This window comes from Erythrolamprus reginae, chromosome 1 (genome assembly GCF_031021105.1).
Source record: "Erythrolamprus reginae isolate rEryReg1 chromosome 1, rEryReg1.hap1, whole genome shotgun sequence".
NCBI lineage: Eukaryota > Metazoa > Chordata > Lepidosauria > Squamata > Dipsadidae > Erythrolamprus > Erythrolamprus reginae.
Genome location: NC_091950.1, coordinates 15,782,798 through 15,802,241, shown reverse-complemented (window position 1 = coordinate 15,802,241; position 19,444 = coordinate 15,782,798). Strand labels below are relative to the sequence as shown.

General features: G+C 41.2%; 1 protein-coding gene across 1 annotated transcript in view; it reads right to left on the bottom strand.

Moving 5' to 3' along the window:
- Positions 1-16,749, bottom strand: part of EFNA2 (ephrin A2) — a 395,967-nt gene extending 379,218 nt beyond the window's left edge. The window contains exon 1 of the mRNA XM_070745456.1: positions 16,628-16,749. Within this exon, the coding sequence (XP_070601557.1) occupies positions 16,628-16,749 (122 nt within the window). The remainder of the gene's footprint in view (positions 1-16,627) is intronic.
- Positions 16,750-19,444: the final 2,695 nt, after the last annotated feature.

The window sequence follows — 19,444 nt, the reverse complement described above, 5'->3', positions numbered from 1 at the left end:
TGTTGATACAACTGTCCGAAATCCTAATGCGTTCGGAGTAGAATCAAAAAAAAACCCAAACCCCAACAACCCACAATAAAAATGCAATTGCATGCATAGGATTAAAAATAGCCTTGCAAAAAACCCTCTCAAATATCTATGAGTTGAAGACACAACTGAGAACAAAACGGGCTTGTTCATGAAATGCTTGCAGGATAGGAGCCATCTGCACTTCTGCGGGTGGAGAAGGCTGTTCTATAAAATTGGGGTCACTGCAGAAAAGGCCTGACATTTGACCCCCCACGTCATGCAGGGAGCAGAGTTCTGCAAAGAAGACTTACATTCGACTCAGCCTTCCACCCTTCCAAGGTCTGCAAAAATGAGAACCCAGAATATGCTGACTCTGTAAACCGCTTGGAAAGGATTGTAAAGCGATATGTAAGTCTAAGTGCAATTACTAAGTGTTATAGAACGCGGCCGCGAGAGCCATCGTGGGGCTCCCTAGATTCGCCCACGTTTCTGCAACACTCCGTGGCCTGCACTGGCTGCCGATCGGTTTCCAGTCACAATTCAAAGTGTTGGTAATGACCTTTAAAGCCCTACATGGCATTGGACCAGAGTACATCCGGAACCGCCTTCTACTGCACGAATCCCAGTGCTGATAAGGTCCCACAGAGTTGGCCTTCTCCGGGTCCCGTCGACCAAACAATGTCGTTTGGCGGGCCCCAGGGGAAGAGCCTTCTCTGTGGCAGCCCCAGCCCTCTGGAATCAACTCCCCCCAGAGATTAGAACGGCCCCCACCCTCCTTGTCTTTCCCAAATTACTCAAGACCCACCTTTATCGCCAGGCATGGGGGAACTGAGACATTCTCCCCCAGGCTTTTATATTTTATGTTTGGTATGTATGTGCTGTATGGTTTTAAATTGTTGGGGTTTTAGATATGTTTTATTTTAATATTAGATTTGTCTCACTGTTATATTGTTTTTGTATTACTGTTGTGAGCCGCCCCGAGTCTTCGGAGAGGGGCAGCATACAAATCTAATAAATAATAATAATAATAATAATAATAATAATAATAATAATAATAATAATATAGTTGAGCAGTCATGTGCCTCGGACTTTGGGTGAAGAACGAAAGCAGCTATGAAGACAGAACTTACTACAGAAGGCTGTACTATACTTGTACAGATGTTCACCAGACTTACTACAATATGAGTCAACTCTGTTCTCAAGGTCAGTTCTGGGCATCTTCCAAAAGAAACATTGCATTGTTCATTCATCATTCTTCAAGCAACAAACCAACTTGGGATGGTCAGATCAACCATCACCTGCCTCAAACCAGACATTGCAAGTTCCGGGGGGGGAAAACCAAGTGTATCTATGTTTGTTCTTCTGCTTGGTGGCCTCCATGAATGTCGGAAGCAGGTTCTAGGCAAGATTTTGTTCAGAGGTTTCTCTGGGGTGAGCAACTGACGCATCAAAAGGACAGCAAACTACTAATTTGGAATTCTTTCCATCTCTTATTCCCACCCACCCTGGAAAAAAGCCGAATGGGTTTAAATGGGGAAGAGGAAAACGTAAGGATTTGATTGTTAGGAAAGACAATTGATCTGGGAGTCATAAGATATATAGGCTAACCCACAACTTCCACAAAAGGAATTAGGAAATATAAAATTATTGAGCCAAGAATCTCCATTCGTTTTACATTTCAGAAAAGTGTATTCTAATATTCAGCCGAGATATTGAGGACAAAACATTTCAGGAGCCAAAATAATTTAATTTTATCCTGGTGTAGTGTGTGATTTTGGAAGTCCGGTAAGACTTAATCAGTTTTTTTTTAATTTCCCGGTCTCGCTTTCAGTACTCCTGTGCATTGCCCACAAAGCTACAATCTAATGTTTTTAAATATTATCTTCTTTCCAAGAAAAACATTTCCTACCTATGCTCTATGGTTGCACTTATTCAATGCGTTTAATCTGCTATTTTCAAAACCATTCACCTAAGCATAAGGCTTGGTCTACCCCACCAAGCCACCCCAAAAATCCCACGCCAACCCAAAGTTAAAATTAATCCTGCCTGGGATATGTGAATACAAGTTCCAGATTTTAAATTTAACCAGTTTAAGAGTCCCTTAAAACATAAACAGCTGTAAAGCAAAAAAAAAAAACCCCATCAAATTGTAACAGCATCACCAGATCAAAGATTTCTCACCTCCCAATATCCAACGGAGAGAGAAAAAATCCTTAAATCCTTAACTGTATTGCAAACATTTAAAAATAAAAATAACTCAAATAATATGCATTAACGCCTGGGTAAGTGTTCACCTCCGGCGCTAATAAGCACTATCTTAAATGTGCCCACTCAAAATTAAGTTCTACTCCAATGTAACCAAGCCCAGCAAGGATTATATACAGAGATACTATTTCCAATGGTGTGGACGCTAATTTAAACGAGGAATGGATTTTTGCAGCCATTTTGCGAATAAAAACTGATGGTTTAGGTAGCAAAACTGCCAAGGTAAGCCCAACAGGGATTCGCCGCTAGCAAAGGAGAACTACGTATGGGCCACTACCTTGGCTTGCTAGAGGAAAAAATAAGTGGTTAACTTAAAACCATTTTGGCAACCTTTCTCTAAATCGCTTGAGATTCCTGGGGAAATTGTGACACACACATACACGCATCAGGCCTGGACATTTTGTTAGTACAAAATTAAGGAGATAAAAAATTAAGGAGGAGAGAAGGAAAAGGGGGGACATGATCGAAACATTTAAATACTGTATGCCAAAGGGTTAAATAAGGTCCAGGAGGGAAGTGTGTTTTAATAGGAAAGTGAACACAAGAACAAGGGGACACAATCTGAAGTTAGTTGGGGGAAAGATCAAAAGCAACGTGGGAAAATATTATTTCACTGAAAGAGTAGTAGATCCTTGGAACAAACTTCCAGCAGACGTGGTTGGTAAATCCAAAGTAACTGAATTTAAACATGCCTGGGATAAACATATATCCATTGTAAGATAAAATACAGGAAATAGTATAAGGGCAGACTAGATGGACCATGAGGTCTTTTTCTGCCGTCAGTCTTCTATGTTTCTATAAAACACCAAAGTCAGAACGAGCAATGACCCCTGAATTTTTGGTTATGTGTTCATTTGGAATTTGGGAATGAGCTGAGCTAAATGTTGGATTTGTTTAGAGCCCATAAAAATAAAATTTCAAGGATGACCAATGTCAGAACTACCAATGACCGCTGAAGTTTTGGTTGTGCCTTCATTTGGAATTTGGGAATGAGCTGAGCTAAAAATTTAGATTTGTTTAGGGTCCCTAAAAATGAAATTTCAAGGAAATCGGGGAGGGGGGCTTAGCAAATCTGAGCCATTTTTCTTTCTTGACAGCCAATATGGTTGGTTTTAAGTCAGAAATAAAAGAGGGAAGAAAAATATCTTATCCCCAAGCCATAATTCAAGAGTGACACCACCAGCAACTCTAAATGGCAAAAGACATAGATTAGTGTTTGCAGATGGATGCAGAAATGAACAGAAGAAAATAAAAATGATTCTGGCACTGAACTGTACAATTTGAAGTCATATAATAGAGGAAAAATCGGGACGGGAGGAATTAGTTGCACTGGTGTTATTGTGAAAGATTACTACGGAGTCCTCTAAAACCAGGACTGACCCGAAATATGAACAATTCATCATATTGTAGGGGTTAGGGGAATCATACTTAAAACAAGGAAATCACACACACAAACCCACTGACACACATACACACAATTGCTGTTTATGCACTTTCTTCTTTCCCTTTCAACCTCTTTGCAAACCTCACCGCTTCTGCAAAACCTTTGGCGATGTTAATCCCTCGTCCTTATCCTACCTACTTCAAATGAACTTTGTAGAGGTAGGGGTAATTAATTTATACATAATGTTCCTCTTTATTTGATTCCGTCGCACCCCTCCAGTTTCTGGTCAATACCCCACCCGTTGTAAAATAAGCCAGTAAACCATTTTTTCATTCTCTCTTCTTCTTATCCTTTACACAGACAAAATGTAAATCGTAAGCTCGGAGAATCATCTTTTCAGCTGTTATTATTCTCATGTGTCATTTTTACTGATCAAACATTAAAAAAAGATGAGTAGACACTCAAATATACATATTCATATACATGTGTATTTGTGTGTAACATGTGTGTTTGTGTATATATATATACACTACTCAAAAAAATAAAGGGAACACTTAAACAACACAATATAACTCCAAGTAAATCAAACTTCGGTGAAATCAAACTGTCCACTTAGGAAGCAACACTGATTGACAATCAATTTCACCTGCTGTTGTGCACATTCAACTTTGTACGGAGCAAAGTATTCAATGAGAATATTTCATTCATTCAGATCTAGGATGTGTTGTCTGTGTGTTCCCTTTATTTTTTGAGCAGTACTGTGTATGTATGTATGTATGTATGTATAGGAAGGGTTTTTAGTCGTACTTTTTAATATATTAGATTTGTTCTATATGCTTGCTTTATATTTATTCTGTGAGCCGCCCCGAGTCTTCGGAGAAGGGTGGCATACAAATCTAATAAATTGAATTGAATTGAATGTGTAATATATGCTTACTATATACATGTATAGGTATGTGTATATGCAGGTATGTGCATGTTTCCAATACATTTATATAGGTGTATATAATATATGTCTAGGTATTATATGAGACTGCATATGTACATATGTATTATATATAATACATGTGGAGATAGGAAGGTAGGTAGGTAGTAGATAGGTAGGTAAATAGATTAGATAGATTGATAGGTAGGTAGGTAGGTAGGTAGGTAGGTAGATAGATAGATAGATAGATAGATAGATAGATAGATAGATAGATAGATAGATAGATAGATAGATAGATAGTTGTTAGTTACAGGATGTTTATATGCAATAAACATCAGCATTAAATAGCATGTTTTGTTGATTAGACACGCAGCATCTTGATCTAAGAAAATATTCAATGTGATTATCAAAAGACAAAGCACCATGTGTATATACATTTGGGTGAACTCACAAAATATAAACACATGTATAATATAAATACACATTTATGACTTTTGTTGCACTTCTGTAAAGTACGTTTCCACTGAAATACACATCTATGGGGGGACATGTGTTCCTATTTTCTGCAGCTCCTGTTATATAACGATTTCTCGTAATTAGGACAAAAGCCGCGAATGAGGGAAACATAGATACTAACACTCAGCAAGACACATGGGTTGTTAAACCATCAAAGCAGACAGACTTCGAACCTAAATATATGTCTTTGTATATCATGGAAATTCATGTTTAAAACACACACACACACACACACACTAAGGCAATCCATTAGGCATTCGTACACGCCTACGTGCTAAAACCAAGATGGTGGTGCACAACCGAAGGGTGTGTAAGCCGAACGGTGCTTCAATTTAGTACCGGAGGGTTGAGGATCTGGCCTTTATCTGCACCCCAAACCTTCAACCGCATGAGACTCAAACCAATGAGACGATAGGAGGAGGCGAAAGTGTCGACCAACGGGCAGCCCGGCCGGCCCCACCTTTCGCTTAGAATTCAGCACACAAGACAGCCAAATATATAACCTGTGGGGAAACACAATTGTGTCCCCTAGAGAGAGAAATTGGACCTTGTTTGCATCTGCTGTTTATTAACCACCCGGCTGAGACAGCTCAAAGAACCAATAAAGAGGATTTAACGGTTTGGGAGAATGGACAGGCCAACTGGATATTTGAAAGGAAAGCAGAGTTGGGAGGAGGGGAATACATTTTAAAATAATAAGTTTTTTTTTTTCAAAAAAAAGGGGAGGGGGATTTGAGAAACTCAGCCCTGATTCCGGAGGTAGGAGGGGTAGAGGGAAGGAGAAGAGAGATTTTTTTTTCCCCCTTACTGGTGAAATGCGGTAGAAAGGTTTGGTTTAAATTGGATCTAGGGTGATCAAGAGCGAAAATTGTGTGGATCATAAATGGACCCACTTCAGGTTTAAGATCCTGGGCAGGGAGATAAGAGATTCCTTGCCCTGAACCCCCTTTCAAAAATGAATCGAAAAGAGAGGTGAAATGTAGAAAGGAATTAATGTTAATGTACGCGCAAGAGCAGGTCGAAAGAATAACCGTCCATACACGTACACCTTCAAAAAATAGGTTCTCCCTGCATAATTTATTGTTTGTTTGTTTATTTATTTATTTGTTTATTTATTGGACTTGTATGCCGCCCCTCTCCGTGGACTCGGGGCAGCTCATAACATATCACAACACAATATGCAATAACACATCTGAAACCCAATTAATGTAAATAACTGATCTAAAACCATTCTAAAAAAGACTAAAACATTAAAAACCATTCATTGAGATTCAAACCACAAACATACCACACTTTCGTTGGCCAGAGGCTAGGGTCTAGTGACCCCAAGCCCGGCCACATAATCCTGTAAAGGCTTGCCCCCAAAATAAGACACCCCCTGATAATAAGCCCAAACGGGCTTTTGAGTGCACGGCGATAAGGCCAAGCGCTTATTTCAGGGTTCAAAAATAATAATAAATAATAAGATAGGTTCTTATTTTCGGGGAAACGCGGTATGATATAGAGTCAAGCGAAAATAAGCTGAGATGCCTCTCTCAACAGACAACAAACCAGGGCTTGTAACCGAGCGGCCATCATACATTCCTCCTTCGCGTCTTAATATGAGAAGTTCGATCTTAGAAAACAACCCAACCTTGAAGATCTATTTCCTTTAAAAGCCGTGATGGAATTTACCATATCCCAATAAGGACGCCCCGTGTAGGTATCTTCCATAAATTGTGTTGGGGAGAGAAAAATCCAAATAGCGACGAATGTTTGTCATCTCACTTTATCTTAACCTGAAATCCACTTTGGGAATTATAGTCACAAGAAAGCGGTATAGATTCCTGACGGAAGGTGGTTAAGACCAAGCTTTTCCAGGTAGTTAGTTTAATTTAGCACCAACAATCTGAAGTTAGTTGGGGGAAAGATCAAAAGCAACGTGAGAAAATATTATTTCACTGAAAGAGTAGTAGATCCTTGGAACAAACTTCCAGCAGACGTGGTTGGTAAATCCACAGTAACTGAATTTAAACATGCCTGGGATAAACATATATCCATTGTAAGATAAAATACAGGAAATAGTATAAGGGCAGACTAGATGGGCCATGAGGTCTTTTTCTGCCGTCAGTCTTCTATGTTTCTATGTTTCTATGGTTGTCTCAGAAGGCTATTTCGGTTTTTTATTGATGAGGATGACCACTAGATTCTATGCCATGGAGATTTCCGTATCTTCACCGTGGATTTTTTTATTTTATTTTAATCTTTTTGCTCTGCTTGTGGTGTAAACCATGGAGTCTTTTTTATTATAACGGGTACGCAAACCCATTTAATCAATAGTTTTATTTAATTGATAAGGAGAAATAAAGAAAAGAGAGAGAGAAAAATTCCACCTCTTGGGAAAAGGGAATAAAGATGGTGGAAGAATTGAATGCCTCCAGGTGGACGGTGGGTCATTATCCCAATCTTCTGCAAAAAAAAAAAAGCCTTTTTTCAGCAACTATAGTGGGAGGGAGATATTTGCTGCGTTTTAAGACAGGTGGTCACACAAACATTTTAAATAAATGCAATAAATGATGATGCCACTTCAGAACAGGAAATAATGGGGAAGTGTTTTCAGTTAGGGTGGTGGATTTTTCTACTGCATCCTCTTATTTTGCCTGTGTTCTTCAAATTATTTTTGTGTTAATCGTGAAGAAATCAGGGGCTGCCAACCTCGATTTCAAGCCAAATTAAACGATTATGCAGAGGGGAGATCACCTCTTTCTATTTTTTCCTCCATGCCTTCTTGCCCATCCTATTCTTAATCTGTTTGCCTATTTCAGAACCATAATGGATCTACCGCCACAAAAAAGGGCCAAACATTTAGCAGAGTTAGAAAGAAACCCCCCACAAATTGTCACATTCAAATTTTTAACTTACTAAAGACATTATCAATAGTGGGGTAAAATTCCGCAAGAAAAAAGTGTAGGGTTTTATTATTTGTAAAATAAAATAATTTGTAGTGTAGGGTTTCCTGCCTAAGCAGGGGGTTGGACTAGAAGACCTCCAAGGTCCCTTCCAACTCTGTTGTTGTTGTTGTTGTTGTTGTTATAAAATTAATGATGAACCTCAAAAGATAGTTTTTTTCTTGAGAAGATAAGAGATTAATAGGCAGAAGGCCCAGTAATTGAACCAGTTTATTGGCAATTTCTCTCAGATGGAGGTCTGCAATAACTATTTGAATCTTTTTCCAAGAATGCCAGACTGAAAGGCTAACCATCTTTTCTCCAGATAAGATGGACCCTTAAGTTCACATGTACTTATTGTTAATTATGTTTTAAGTTGCTGTATCCATCCCTAGAGCTCTTTTTTATAGTGGTTAGAAACATAGAAGACTGACGGCAGAAAAAGACCTCATGATCCATCTAGTCTGCCCTTAGACTATTTCCTGTATTTTATCTTAGGGTAGATATATGTTTATCCCAGGCATGTTTAAATTCAGTTACTGTGGATTTATCAACCACGTCTGCTGGAAGTTTGTTCCAAGGATCTACTACTCTTTCAGTAAAATAATATTTTCTCACGTTGCTTTTGATCTTTCCCCCAACTAACTTCAGATTGTGTCCCCTTGTTCTTGGGTTCACTTTCCTATTAAAAACACTTCCCTCCTGGACCTTTATTCACCATCAAAGGTCCTTCTAACTTCAGTTTCCTTGTATTGCATTCATCTTTTGTGTTTGTGAGAAAGCACAATGGAAATTACAGGAATTTTGGAGGAGAAGATTCACTCTTCCTGCTTCTCCCCAAAATGTAGCACCTAGCATCCGATTCCTTCCGAAATTGGGAAGCTTCTTGGAACCACCGAAAAACCAATCCTAAAAATTTATTCAGGTCAGTGGATGAATTTTTTAACACCATTCTCTTAGGCAATCTGAGCCAACCTATGCCCAGTGGTCGCCTCCAGAAATATTCACAAGATTGCAAACTAATTTCCCGTAGTTTTACAGATTTGCTGAGAATTTCGAGTCATTTATGTTTGCAAGGGGAGACTGTGAGAAGGAGAGAGGGAGGGAAGGAGACAGTAAGAAAGAAAACGAGAGAGAGAATTGAAACAACAGTCCTGAGTAGGGACATCAGCGAAAGCTCTTTGGGAAAGAAATAATAACAACAATTGAACAAGGGAAACATTTGTGTGGCTAAATACAGGCCAGGAGGGCAAAGGGAAATAAAATAATGGGATGGATCTGCATTGCCAATTGAGAGAGAAAATAGCCAACCATTTACTCATCTCTCTATTTCCCCCCACCACCACTTCTTCCTTCTGCAGCTAGATAGATAGATAGATAGCTATGTAGTGGTCTCCTTGGGAATTCATCTGGTAGCGGGGAAACTGTCATTCTAGAATTACACTAAAACTGCCCATTACACTGTGGCAGGTGGCGTGAACAACAATGACAAATCTTTATCTCTGATACTTTGGAAATGATTTCTCCAGCCTACACCATCACAAAGGAGAGAAATGTGCTTGGGTTTCTAACAGCGTCTCAGCTCTTGCTCGGATTGGGGGCATCTCGACTCCGGAGTCCATCCAGCTCCCAGACACAAACCCCCGCCACCGCCCTTCCAAAATCACAGGGGTTACCTTACGCCGAATTATGGGTCGCCACCCAATCTTTCCGGGCGCTTGGGTTTGGCGTCTATCCACGCTCCACAAGTCGTTTGAACCCTTGGCAATTTTACAATCCAACCTCTTGACCCAAATGATTGCCAGCTAAGGAATCCTTCTGCAAAGCTCCAGACTATAAAAAAAAGAAACTCGGCACTGCGTTGCCAACTAAACAAAACATACACACCTATTTGCCAAATACATAGGGTATTTCAAATCGACTGCAGCGGGGTATTCCTAAATTTACTAAAACAAAGGAGACAGCTATCCTTAAAAGGTTTTCTGGGTCATACGTGAAGTTTGGTGCTCCAAGTGGACAACCATCAGAGTCCTTTGTGAATCTGAAGTTTTTATTTATTTTATTTTTATTTATTTATTTATTCTTTGTCCAATAGACAATACATATGGAAGAGAATAGGCATTAAGTAATACATATAACGATAGAAAGTAAAAAAGAAGAGTAGATGAGAGGGAGAGAATATATATGATATAAGAGATAAGGAGAGAATATATATGATATATGAGTTAAGGAAAGACATAGAAACATAGAAGTCTGACGGCAGAAAAAGACCTCATGGTCCCTCTAGTCTGCCCTTATACTATTTTCTGTATTTTATCTTAGGATGGATATATGTTTATCCCAGGCATGTTTAAATTCAGTTACTGTGGATTTATCTACCACGTCTGCTGGAAGTTTGTTCCAAGGATCTACTACTCTTTCAGTAAAATAATATTTTCTCAGGTTGCTTTTGATCTTTCCCCCAACTAACTTCAGATTGTGTCCCCTTGTTCTTGTGTTCACTTTCCTATTAAAAACACTTCCCTCCTGGACCTTATTTAACCCCTTAATATATTTAAATGTTTCGATCATGTCCCCCCTTTTCCTTCTGTCCTCCAGACTATACAGATTGAGTTCATGAAGTCTTTCCTGATACGATTGGACAGGGGACGATAGGCACATCAGTGCACTTATATACACCCATTACTGGCCTCTTAGGAACCTGGAGACGAACCTGGAACCTGGAGACGAGCCCATTGGGACTCGTAGGTTGAATTCTACTCAATACGCAAACCTATCTCAATATGGTTGTTTTTTTCTTTTCCCTTGCTGGAAATGTAACATGGCGGCCGTTTTGCTGGGGTGACGGCGGGTTTCTACAAAGCCTAGGTTCATTTTTATTTTTTTTAATTCAACCTCATCTTGGGCTTGAGGAATTTCAGATTAGAAATAAATACCACCCCTCCACCACCCCAAATATACACAGACGGCACAAACGTGCCGTTTAAAACACACGCGGGCCTCTCCACCCTTGTCTAACGCCTAACCTTTCCCACCCGCCGGTATTTCAATCAACAGCCTACACACAGACATATTTAATAAACATCCCTCAATGTTCTCCAGACCCGTGGACACCACATAAAGCACGCTGATGGGTCGGTGATATCAAGCATGCCCGCGGGTGATCAAAAATTACATTCAGAATGGGCGAAGTTCCCGGTGTCTCAATTTACAATTGATTTTTAATTTAGACACAATTATCAAGGAAGGCATCCCCTTTGCTCAGACGAGGAGGCAAATGTGACACCAGACAGAAACAGTGGCTTTCAGAGGGGAATAATAAAGTGGGGATGGGGGGGGGAATGAGAGCTACAGGGGAAGGGAATTATAGACGTGAAAGGTTTTGTGGGATTTTTTACATCTTTCGAGTCTTCCTCAGCCTTCGATGAAGGGGGGAAAGGTATATTATCTGGAGTTCATCTCTTGAGCTTCCTAATTTCCGCTGCAAACTCAGGACTTTGTAGTGGATTTATACACAAATCTAGAATTTCAGACCAAGGTGTATTTATCTTATTGAGGGCAAGATCTACTCTGAAATTCTTATATTCCAAGTTCTTTAGGAAATGATTATCTAGGCGACACCTTTTCGCCTCTATAAAGGGTAGAGCAGTGTTTTTCAACCAGTGTGCCGTGGCACACTAGTGTGCCGCGAGACATGGTCAGGTGTGCCGTGAAGGAGGAAGCTCAGGTTCCATTTTTACAACTTTCTGCTGAGAGCAAGAGAGAGAGAGAAAGAAAGAAAGAGTGCAGGAGAAAGAAAGCAAGAGAGAGAGAGAAATGAGCAAAAAGGGCAGGAAAAAAGAGAAATGAGAAAATGATTGAGGCAGAGAATGAGAGGAAAGAGAGAGAAACAAAAGAGAGAGAGAAGTGACTCTTGATTTAAAGCATATGATAAAAAGCACCCAAAGAATAAGAGAGAAAAAAAACCCAGCCCTCACTTGGTTTTGGAAATGGTTCAAGAGTGTATACAGTATACACACACACACACACACACACACACACACACAAGTGGGGGAGGAGACAGGGATGGGAAAAGACAGGAGAGTGTCTTAGGGTGTCATTTTATGTCATTTTGGTTGGTGGTGTGCCCCAGGATTTTGTAAATGTAAAAAATGTGCTGCGGCTCAAAAAAGGTTGAAAATCACTGGGGTAGAGGAAGCTCACCCAATGCTGTCTTAGCAATACACACTCCTACCCACTTAAGTTTCAACACAATTGACACACTTTCCACAACACTGACACCATGAAATGTTGAAAGAACTGCTCGCTGGATTTTGCTATTGTGATAAAGTCAGAATCAAAACCGGTCTCTTTGCAAACCCCATCCCTGCAAACTCTTTCTGCACCGTCTAATTTTCTTTGGGTTTTGGAGGGAGAGGAAAGAGCAATTGTGGACATGATGGTTAGGTTTTACCTGTGAACGCTAATAATGTGAGCATAAACTAGGAAGTTGGGTTTGTTTCCATAGGCAAGTTCACGGAAAAATAACACAGCCACAATCTGCATTATTAGAAACATAGAAGACTGACGGCAGAAAAAGACCTCATGATCCATCTAGTCTGCCCTTATACTACTTTCTGTATTTTATCTTAGGATGGATATTATTATTATTATTATTATTATTATTATTATTATTATTATTATTATTATTAATATTATTATTATTATTATTATTATATAATTCACCAGAATTCATTTGAACTATGTATAAAGTACTGGTAGGATGGTGGAAAAAAAGAATTCATTTAGTTCCAAGTGACTATTTATATTTATTTATTTATATATTTATAGACCCTTTTTTTCCCTTTAATTTATAAGAGTTTGTAACCTTTTCCAGTTTTTTGGAAAGGAAACAGAAACAGCGACTCCAAATATTTCACATTTCTTCAAAGCTGCATCCTGGACCTTTCGAAGATTCCCACCAAGAATACCCACTAATTTTTACAAAGCCAAGAATCAGGAAGTAGATAATCATAATTATCAATGATGTAAGAAATGGGCGGGAGGGGCCAGACCCCCAGAATAAACCCTGGAAAATGCAGTTGCCATAAAATACCGTCCACATCACACAAAGAAAGCCACACAAACAGTGACAAAATAAGGAGGGCGGGTTTTTTTAAGACAAGGTTCAATGAAGGTCAATGGCCCACCAGATTATTTAAAATAAAACATAAAAACATAAAAACCAGCCCAAATCAGGCAAATTCATTTCTTGAGATTTTGAGGCAAGGAAATAAAAAGTGGGAACAGCAATACAAATTAGAGGGGGGGAATTAAAGAGGTTAATGGGTAATAAAACAAATGGAGAATTCCTCCGTGAGAAATATAATCCACGTGACTCCTGCAGGTTGGCCTCAATCACCCCATACCCCAAAGTAGAAAAGATCAAATTAGCCCCAGTTCTTCAGCTTGCTAAACTATGACCAGCAAAGACCCCAAAAGTTGGTCCCCAAAGAGAGCAAGTGCCAAGAGAATATAACGTCCCTCAAATCTCAGCCGTAATCTCCAAGATGGCCTCTAAATTTGTCCAATGTCCTTACAGGACGTGATAGTCTGCCTTGCAATCGGGGGGCCCGGTTTCTTTCGAATCCGAAACCATTTTGTTGGAAAATGAAGCCCTTTATTCTTCAGGGCAGGAAGTGGGCAGGGACTCCCAAATTGTGAACAAACCAACTGTACACTGAGAGCATCTGCACCAAAGGAAAAAGTCCTTGTGTGTGCAATTACACTTGGCCAATAAAGAATTGTATTCTATTCTATTCTATTCCATTCTAATCAAGAATACCCTTCCATTAAGAGCACCACAAATCAGATTTATTTATTTATTTATTTATTTGTTCATTCATTCATTCGTTCATTCGTCCATTCATTCGTTCATTCGTTCATTCATTCATTCATTCATTCATTTTAAAGTGGCTACCAATGAACAATTCAGACTCCCAATCTTCTTGGTCCTTTCTTCCCATCATCGGATGACACTCCGGTCCATTTCTGCACGCATTAACACAGCCCCGACACATCAGCAGGTAGCTAAGAGGCGCTGAGAACAAGTGTCACAACACAACTTGTGCCAAGAGACACAAAACCCTCCACCGTAGCCAAGGCACTCACACACACACACACAACCCTCTCCCACAACCTAAAGGCATAATTTTACTGCCCTTCCCTAAAAGTACCCCACGGACTGCTAAAATTGTGGCGGGGCGGGGAGGATTAGCTTTGCTCTTCAAATAAACGAATATTGTATTGGGAAACTAATCTTTTTTTTGTCTGGATAAAAGAAAGAACTTCTCCTTGTTCCCTTTTTTTAAATAGTTGGGCTCAAATTGCAAAAAAGGAAACCAAAAAAACCCCCCAAAACCCGAAAAGGTTTCCTAAGATTTCAGAGTTAAAGAGAAAACGATGGACCCGCGAAAGATTTAGAAGCGACGCCCCATTTATGAAATACTAAAACACAATGTATGAAATGTTAGGCAGGGGGAGAAAAGGAGGGAAAGTTAATACCAGCTTCTCCTTCAACGGAGCCTGAATAAGGATCACTTTTTCTGAAACGTTTTTCTTAAAAAATATATATATTTTTGGGAAGGAGGGCTTGGCGTTTGCTAAGATTAAAGGAAGACGCTGTTATTTGGGGAGGGGGGGGGGGTTAAGAATCCTGTCCATTATGAGCAATCAAAAATTTGGCCGTCGTCCAACAGCCTGTTTCAGCTACTTCAGAAAGCTGTTATAAGCCCTTAGCGAGGGGGGAGAAAGTCACTTATGAACGCTTAGTCCAGAGTTTGGACTTAAGAGGACTCATTGAAACACTGTTTGCGTTGACATTATAAGCTGGAAGGCCACTACACACTGGCATGGATAGGGCGGCACATACAAAACCCACCTGCTAAGAACTTTGGGTTTACCTGACCATTAAAACCCAACCGGTTTGCCAATTAGGGCTCTTTACATCAGAAACCCACCCACCCCTCTGAACCAAAAAATTATATAATCAACTACCGTGCCCTTCACCGAAAATCCACTAGTCACCATTTTTGTGCTAGCTTCTAACATTCGCCAACCTAGTTCTCCAAAACTTGCTCAATTTCATGTACCGTCACATTTAGAACTATCTTACAGGAACATGAAGGCAATTGCCCCCCACCTGCCCCCCAAACTAAATTGGGAATATAAAACTTTCTCTTTCAAGCTGGTGATGGTGGTGGGAAATAATAAGGTCTGCTTATTTGGTCCAGCAAGTAGAGAAGAAGGGAAAAAAGAACGAAAAGAAAACCATATTTCCATCCAAAGTGGTTAAGGAGAGCGAGAAAGAGAGAGAGGCACAGTAGAAAACTGTTTTAATTTGACAAGATCGAGACCTTAAGTGACATATAATTGATTTTACAGTCTGCACCGCTTCAGAAAATTGTTCTCCTTGGTTGCACAGTCTTATGACTTCCTAGAACTGACTCCTGGATGACTGATTTAAATATTTCTTATTTTCAACAAGGTGCCAAAATGTAGGACAGCTGCTTGTCCGTGACTTTGTGTGTGTGTGTATATATGTTTGTGTGTCCACCCCCCACCCCCCCAATGGTGAATTATTTGGGGGACTTGAAGCATGGGAAGAAATGAGAGACAGAGTTAGCCTGAAACTAGCAAAGGGAGGTGGAATTTAAGCCAACCTAGCGTTCCTGGCCTCCAGAGAGGTTGGTAGGGGAGAAGACCTGACCTGACCCAATTTTTTTGCTAAAAAAAAAAATATTCCAGAAATAAACATTCACCGTAATGCCGCCACCCCTCCCCAATGATGACTAAGCAAATATTAATTTGCAAAAAAAAAGAGACCAAGGTGTTTTATGCGAGGCATGCTTCCAGCCCTCAGTAAGTAGAAAGAAAACTATTTTGCAATCATTACAAATTTTAGGAAGATGGGATTGCCTGGTCTGAACTTCCAGACAAACCCAGATATGACACCAGAACGCAGCAGCTGAGCTAGAAAAAGACCAAAATAGCACCTCTGCCCGCCAAAAATTACGTGCCCCCCACCAAAAAAAAGAGGTCATCATTTTTTTTTTCAAAAAAACCAAACAGGTCACTTCCCAAGAGTTTGTGGGTTAATCTTCCTCCCGCCATACAGAATAAAACTCCACTTCTGTCCTCCGCGCAGCTTACAAGCCACAATGTGGGATGCATTTTATTTTTCAAAAAATAAAAATAAGGTTGATAGTTTGGAAGAAGCTTTTTTCCCCCCCTTGAACTGAGCTGAAAATATTTCCTCCAGCGGTTTCTTTGCAGCAATTTTTCTAGTTAATGTCTTTTGCAAAGGGAGTTTGAGGCAGCCAGATACAAAGATTGCTACCTCCATTGCAGTGGAAAAAACCCAAAACTTCTCTTCTTCCTTCCACTTGGTCCAACGTTTCCCCCACCCCCCCCAAAATCCACAGGGAAAGTCCAAGGACCCCCACCCTCAATTCCCCAAACCTTTTCTCTGCCCAGAATCCCACCCTGTTCAAACGCAACTGAGGACAGATAAAAGCTATTTTCTTTCCCTTTTTTTTCCCACCCCTTTTTCCCCCCACTTACCTAGGATTGGTTTTGTTCCAGTACACCGCGAAGCGATCCGAGATAACTTTGCTCCCATCCTCCGTCCAGACACAAACCCCAATGAGGGCGACCACAAGCGCCACTACCTCCGAAAGTTGCATTTTACTTGATTGGCGCTCGCTTTAACCTCCGCCTTTCTTCCTTGGCAGGGAGATTGTTTCTTTTTTTCTCTCCTATTTTGTCTTTTTTTCTTCTTCCTTTCTTTCTTTCTTTCTTTTATTCTTTTTTTTTTTGCAGCACTTCGATGCTTTAATAAGCAACAGCACCCCCGTTCATTTCTCCTTTTATTTTGGCATGTTTCTTAAAATATCTGGGGGGTAGGTGGGAGAGGTCAACACCCCTTTTAATCGCCTCCCTCTGGCTTTCTCTCTCTCTCTCTCTCTCTCTCTCAACCCCCCCCTCCCGCCCTCCCTTTTGCGGGATGCCAACTTCTTCTTTTTTTCTTTTTGAAGGGAGGGGGGCAAAAAAAACCCTTAATTTATTGCAGGAAGATGCAGCAGGTTCTGGGTACCTTTTGCAGTCCTTAAGATCTTCTTAGGAACCAAGCGATGTAGCATCCTACAGTCCATCCAGGTTTGGGCAGCCTCTGCAAAGCAGATCTAGTTAAAAGAAGCCTGTTTTCTAGAAACAGATGGCTCCGGCAGGGTCGTTTTGCTCTCTCTTTTTTTTCTCCTTTTCCTTTCCTTTTTTTCCCTCTCTCTCTCTCTCTCCCCCGAAAAAAAGCAGGCGCTCTGCAAACTTTCCCCTCTCAAAGTCTTTGCAGGCGTGCCCCCATCCTCGCTTAGAAGGACCTCCGTCCACTCGGTCCAAAGGGGGTTGCTTCAAAAGAGGAGAGAGGGGCAAAACCCAGAGCCAAATGGAAATAAATCACAGGGGTCGGGGGAAGAGGAATCCTCACCCCCCCCCCTTCCACAGATCTCACCAAGAAGGCAAAAAAACAGAAGAAAAGCTGTCAAGTCAGCAAGCGAAAAGTCTCAAGAGAAATCGCTTCTGGATCCTGCCATGTCTAACCCTGGCAACAGCCCCACACACACCCCAAAAAGAAGGAATTAAAACAATTCCTGGTTTTGAATTTTTTTTTTTCTTTTTTGGAGGGGTGTGTGTGTGTGTGAAGCTTTCCAAGGAGCCTCGGTGCTTTTTCTTCCCCAGATGGCAAGCAGTTGCCGAGAAACGGAATTAAATTAGGAATTATTTTTCCTCCTCCTTTGCAAAAATCAAATAAATGTACTTTTCTTTTTGGGAAAAACAAAATGAAGAAGGTTCCCAACATACATACAGTACAGTAAGTCCTTTTTTTCCAGTTTTAAAGAGCTTCTTTCTTTCTTTCTTTCCTTCTTTCTTTCCTTCTTTCTTTATTTCTTTCCTTCTTGGTATCTTCTCTTCTTTCTCTTTTTTTTTTATAAACAGAGGTTTGGGTTTTTTATTTCTCCCCTTTAAAAAAAACACACAGAGAAACAGATAAATCAAACGGATCCTTTCTGGAGTTTAATTTCTATTTCATTTTTTCTCTCTCTCTTTCTCTCTCTCCTTTTTCTTTTCGCTGCCCAAGAAAACTCCACGAGGACGCCCCCTCCTCGCTCCTTTCAACACAACAGGTTTCTCACTTGCAAGAGGAAAAGGCGCCTCCTGCCCCCTCCTCCCCCCCCCAAAAAATCTACTTTTCCTCTGTTTTTGTTCCCACTTCTACTTTTCTTTTTTTCTTCTTCTAACAATGCGAGAAGCTCCCCTTGTATAAAGCGAGAAGAAAGAACACCGAGGCGCAGCGGTACAAGCAGCATTTACACGCGGGGGGGGGGAGGATGGAGAGAAGGAGGAGGAAGAGGAGGAGGAATGCAAAGGGGTGTGTGTGTGAGAGAGAATACACGGGGGGGGGAATGCAAGGTGAGTCGCACACCCAGGGGTGACCCCCCTCCTTCCTTCTTTCCTTCCCTCCTTCCTTTTCTCCCATCCCTCCATCCCTCCCAATTTTAAAAAAATCCCCAATTATTTTTTTTGCAAATGGGTTTAGAGGGGGGGGGAGGCAGGCAAAGCGCTTGCAACGTGATTTCTGGATAAAACATGCTCCCCCACCTTATTTTTTCCTTTTCTTTCCTTTCTTTTTCTTTCTCTCTTTTTCCCCCCACCGTTCCGGAATCAAACGGCACCGGAAAAAAAATAGGGAAGGAAGAAAGAGAGCAAGAAAGAAAGAGAGAGAGAGAGGCAGCAAAAAAAGAAAGGAAAAAAAGAGGGGCAACAAGAAAGAAAGAAAAAAGAGGTAGATCAAGGGTCTTCCTCCCCCCCCCTCAAAAAAATCCTGCCCACTTTTATTAAGGGGTCTCCCCCTCCGGCTCGCCCGGTCCTGCCGGGGCTTCGCAACGCCGCCGGCTCCCTCGGCCACTCGGGCGAAAGAGAGACCCCCGCCGCCGCCACTTGGCCGGGAAGTAAGCGCGGCGCTTTCGCCCGACGCCCCCCTCTCCAGCCCCAGCCCTTCTTCCATCGGGGCGGAGCCCACCCGGGCTCAAGGTTGGTTGGCCGGCGAGGGGAGAGCCCCACCTTCCGCCATGTGCGGCTCCTGCCGCCGCCGCCGCTTCTTCTTCTTCTCCGGCCTCTTGGAGTCAATTTCGCGTCTCTCAGGGAAGGACCGGGCGGAGGCCTGAGAGGAGGAGAGCTTGGGGGGGGGGGGCAGGAGGGGGGGAGTATTAAAACGCAGGCCCGCTTTTATTTTATTTTATTTCGGGGGGGGGGGAGAAGGGGGCACTTTGGGGAAGCCCCCCGCCCGCCGCTCCTGCTGCTGCTGCTGCGAAAAAGGTAAATCTC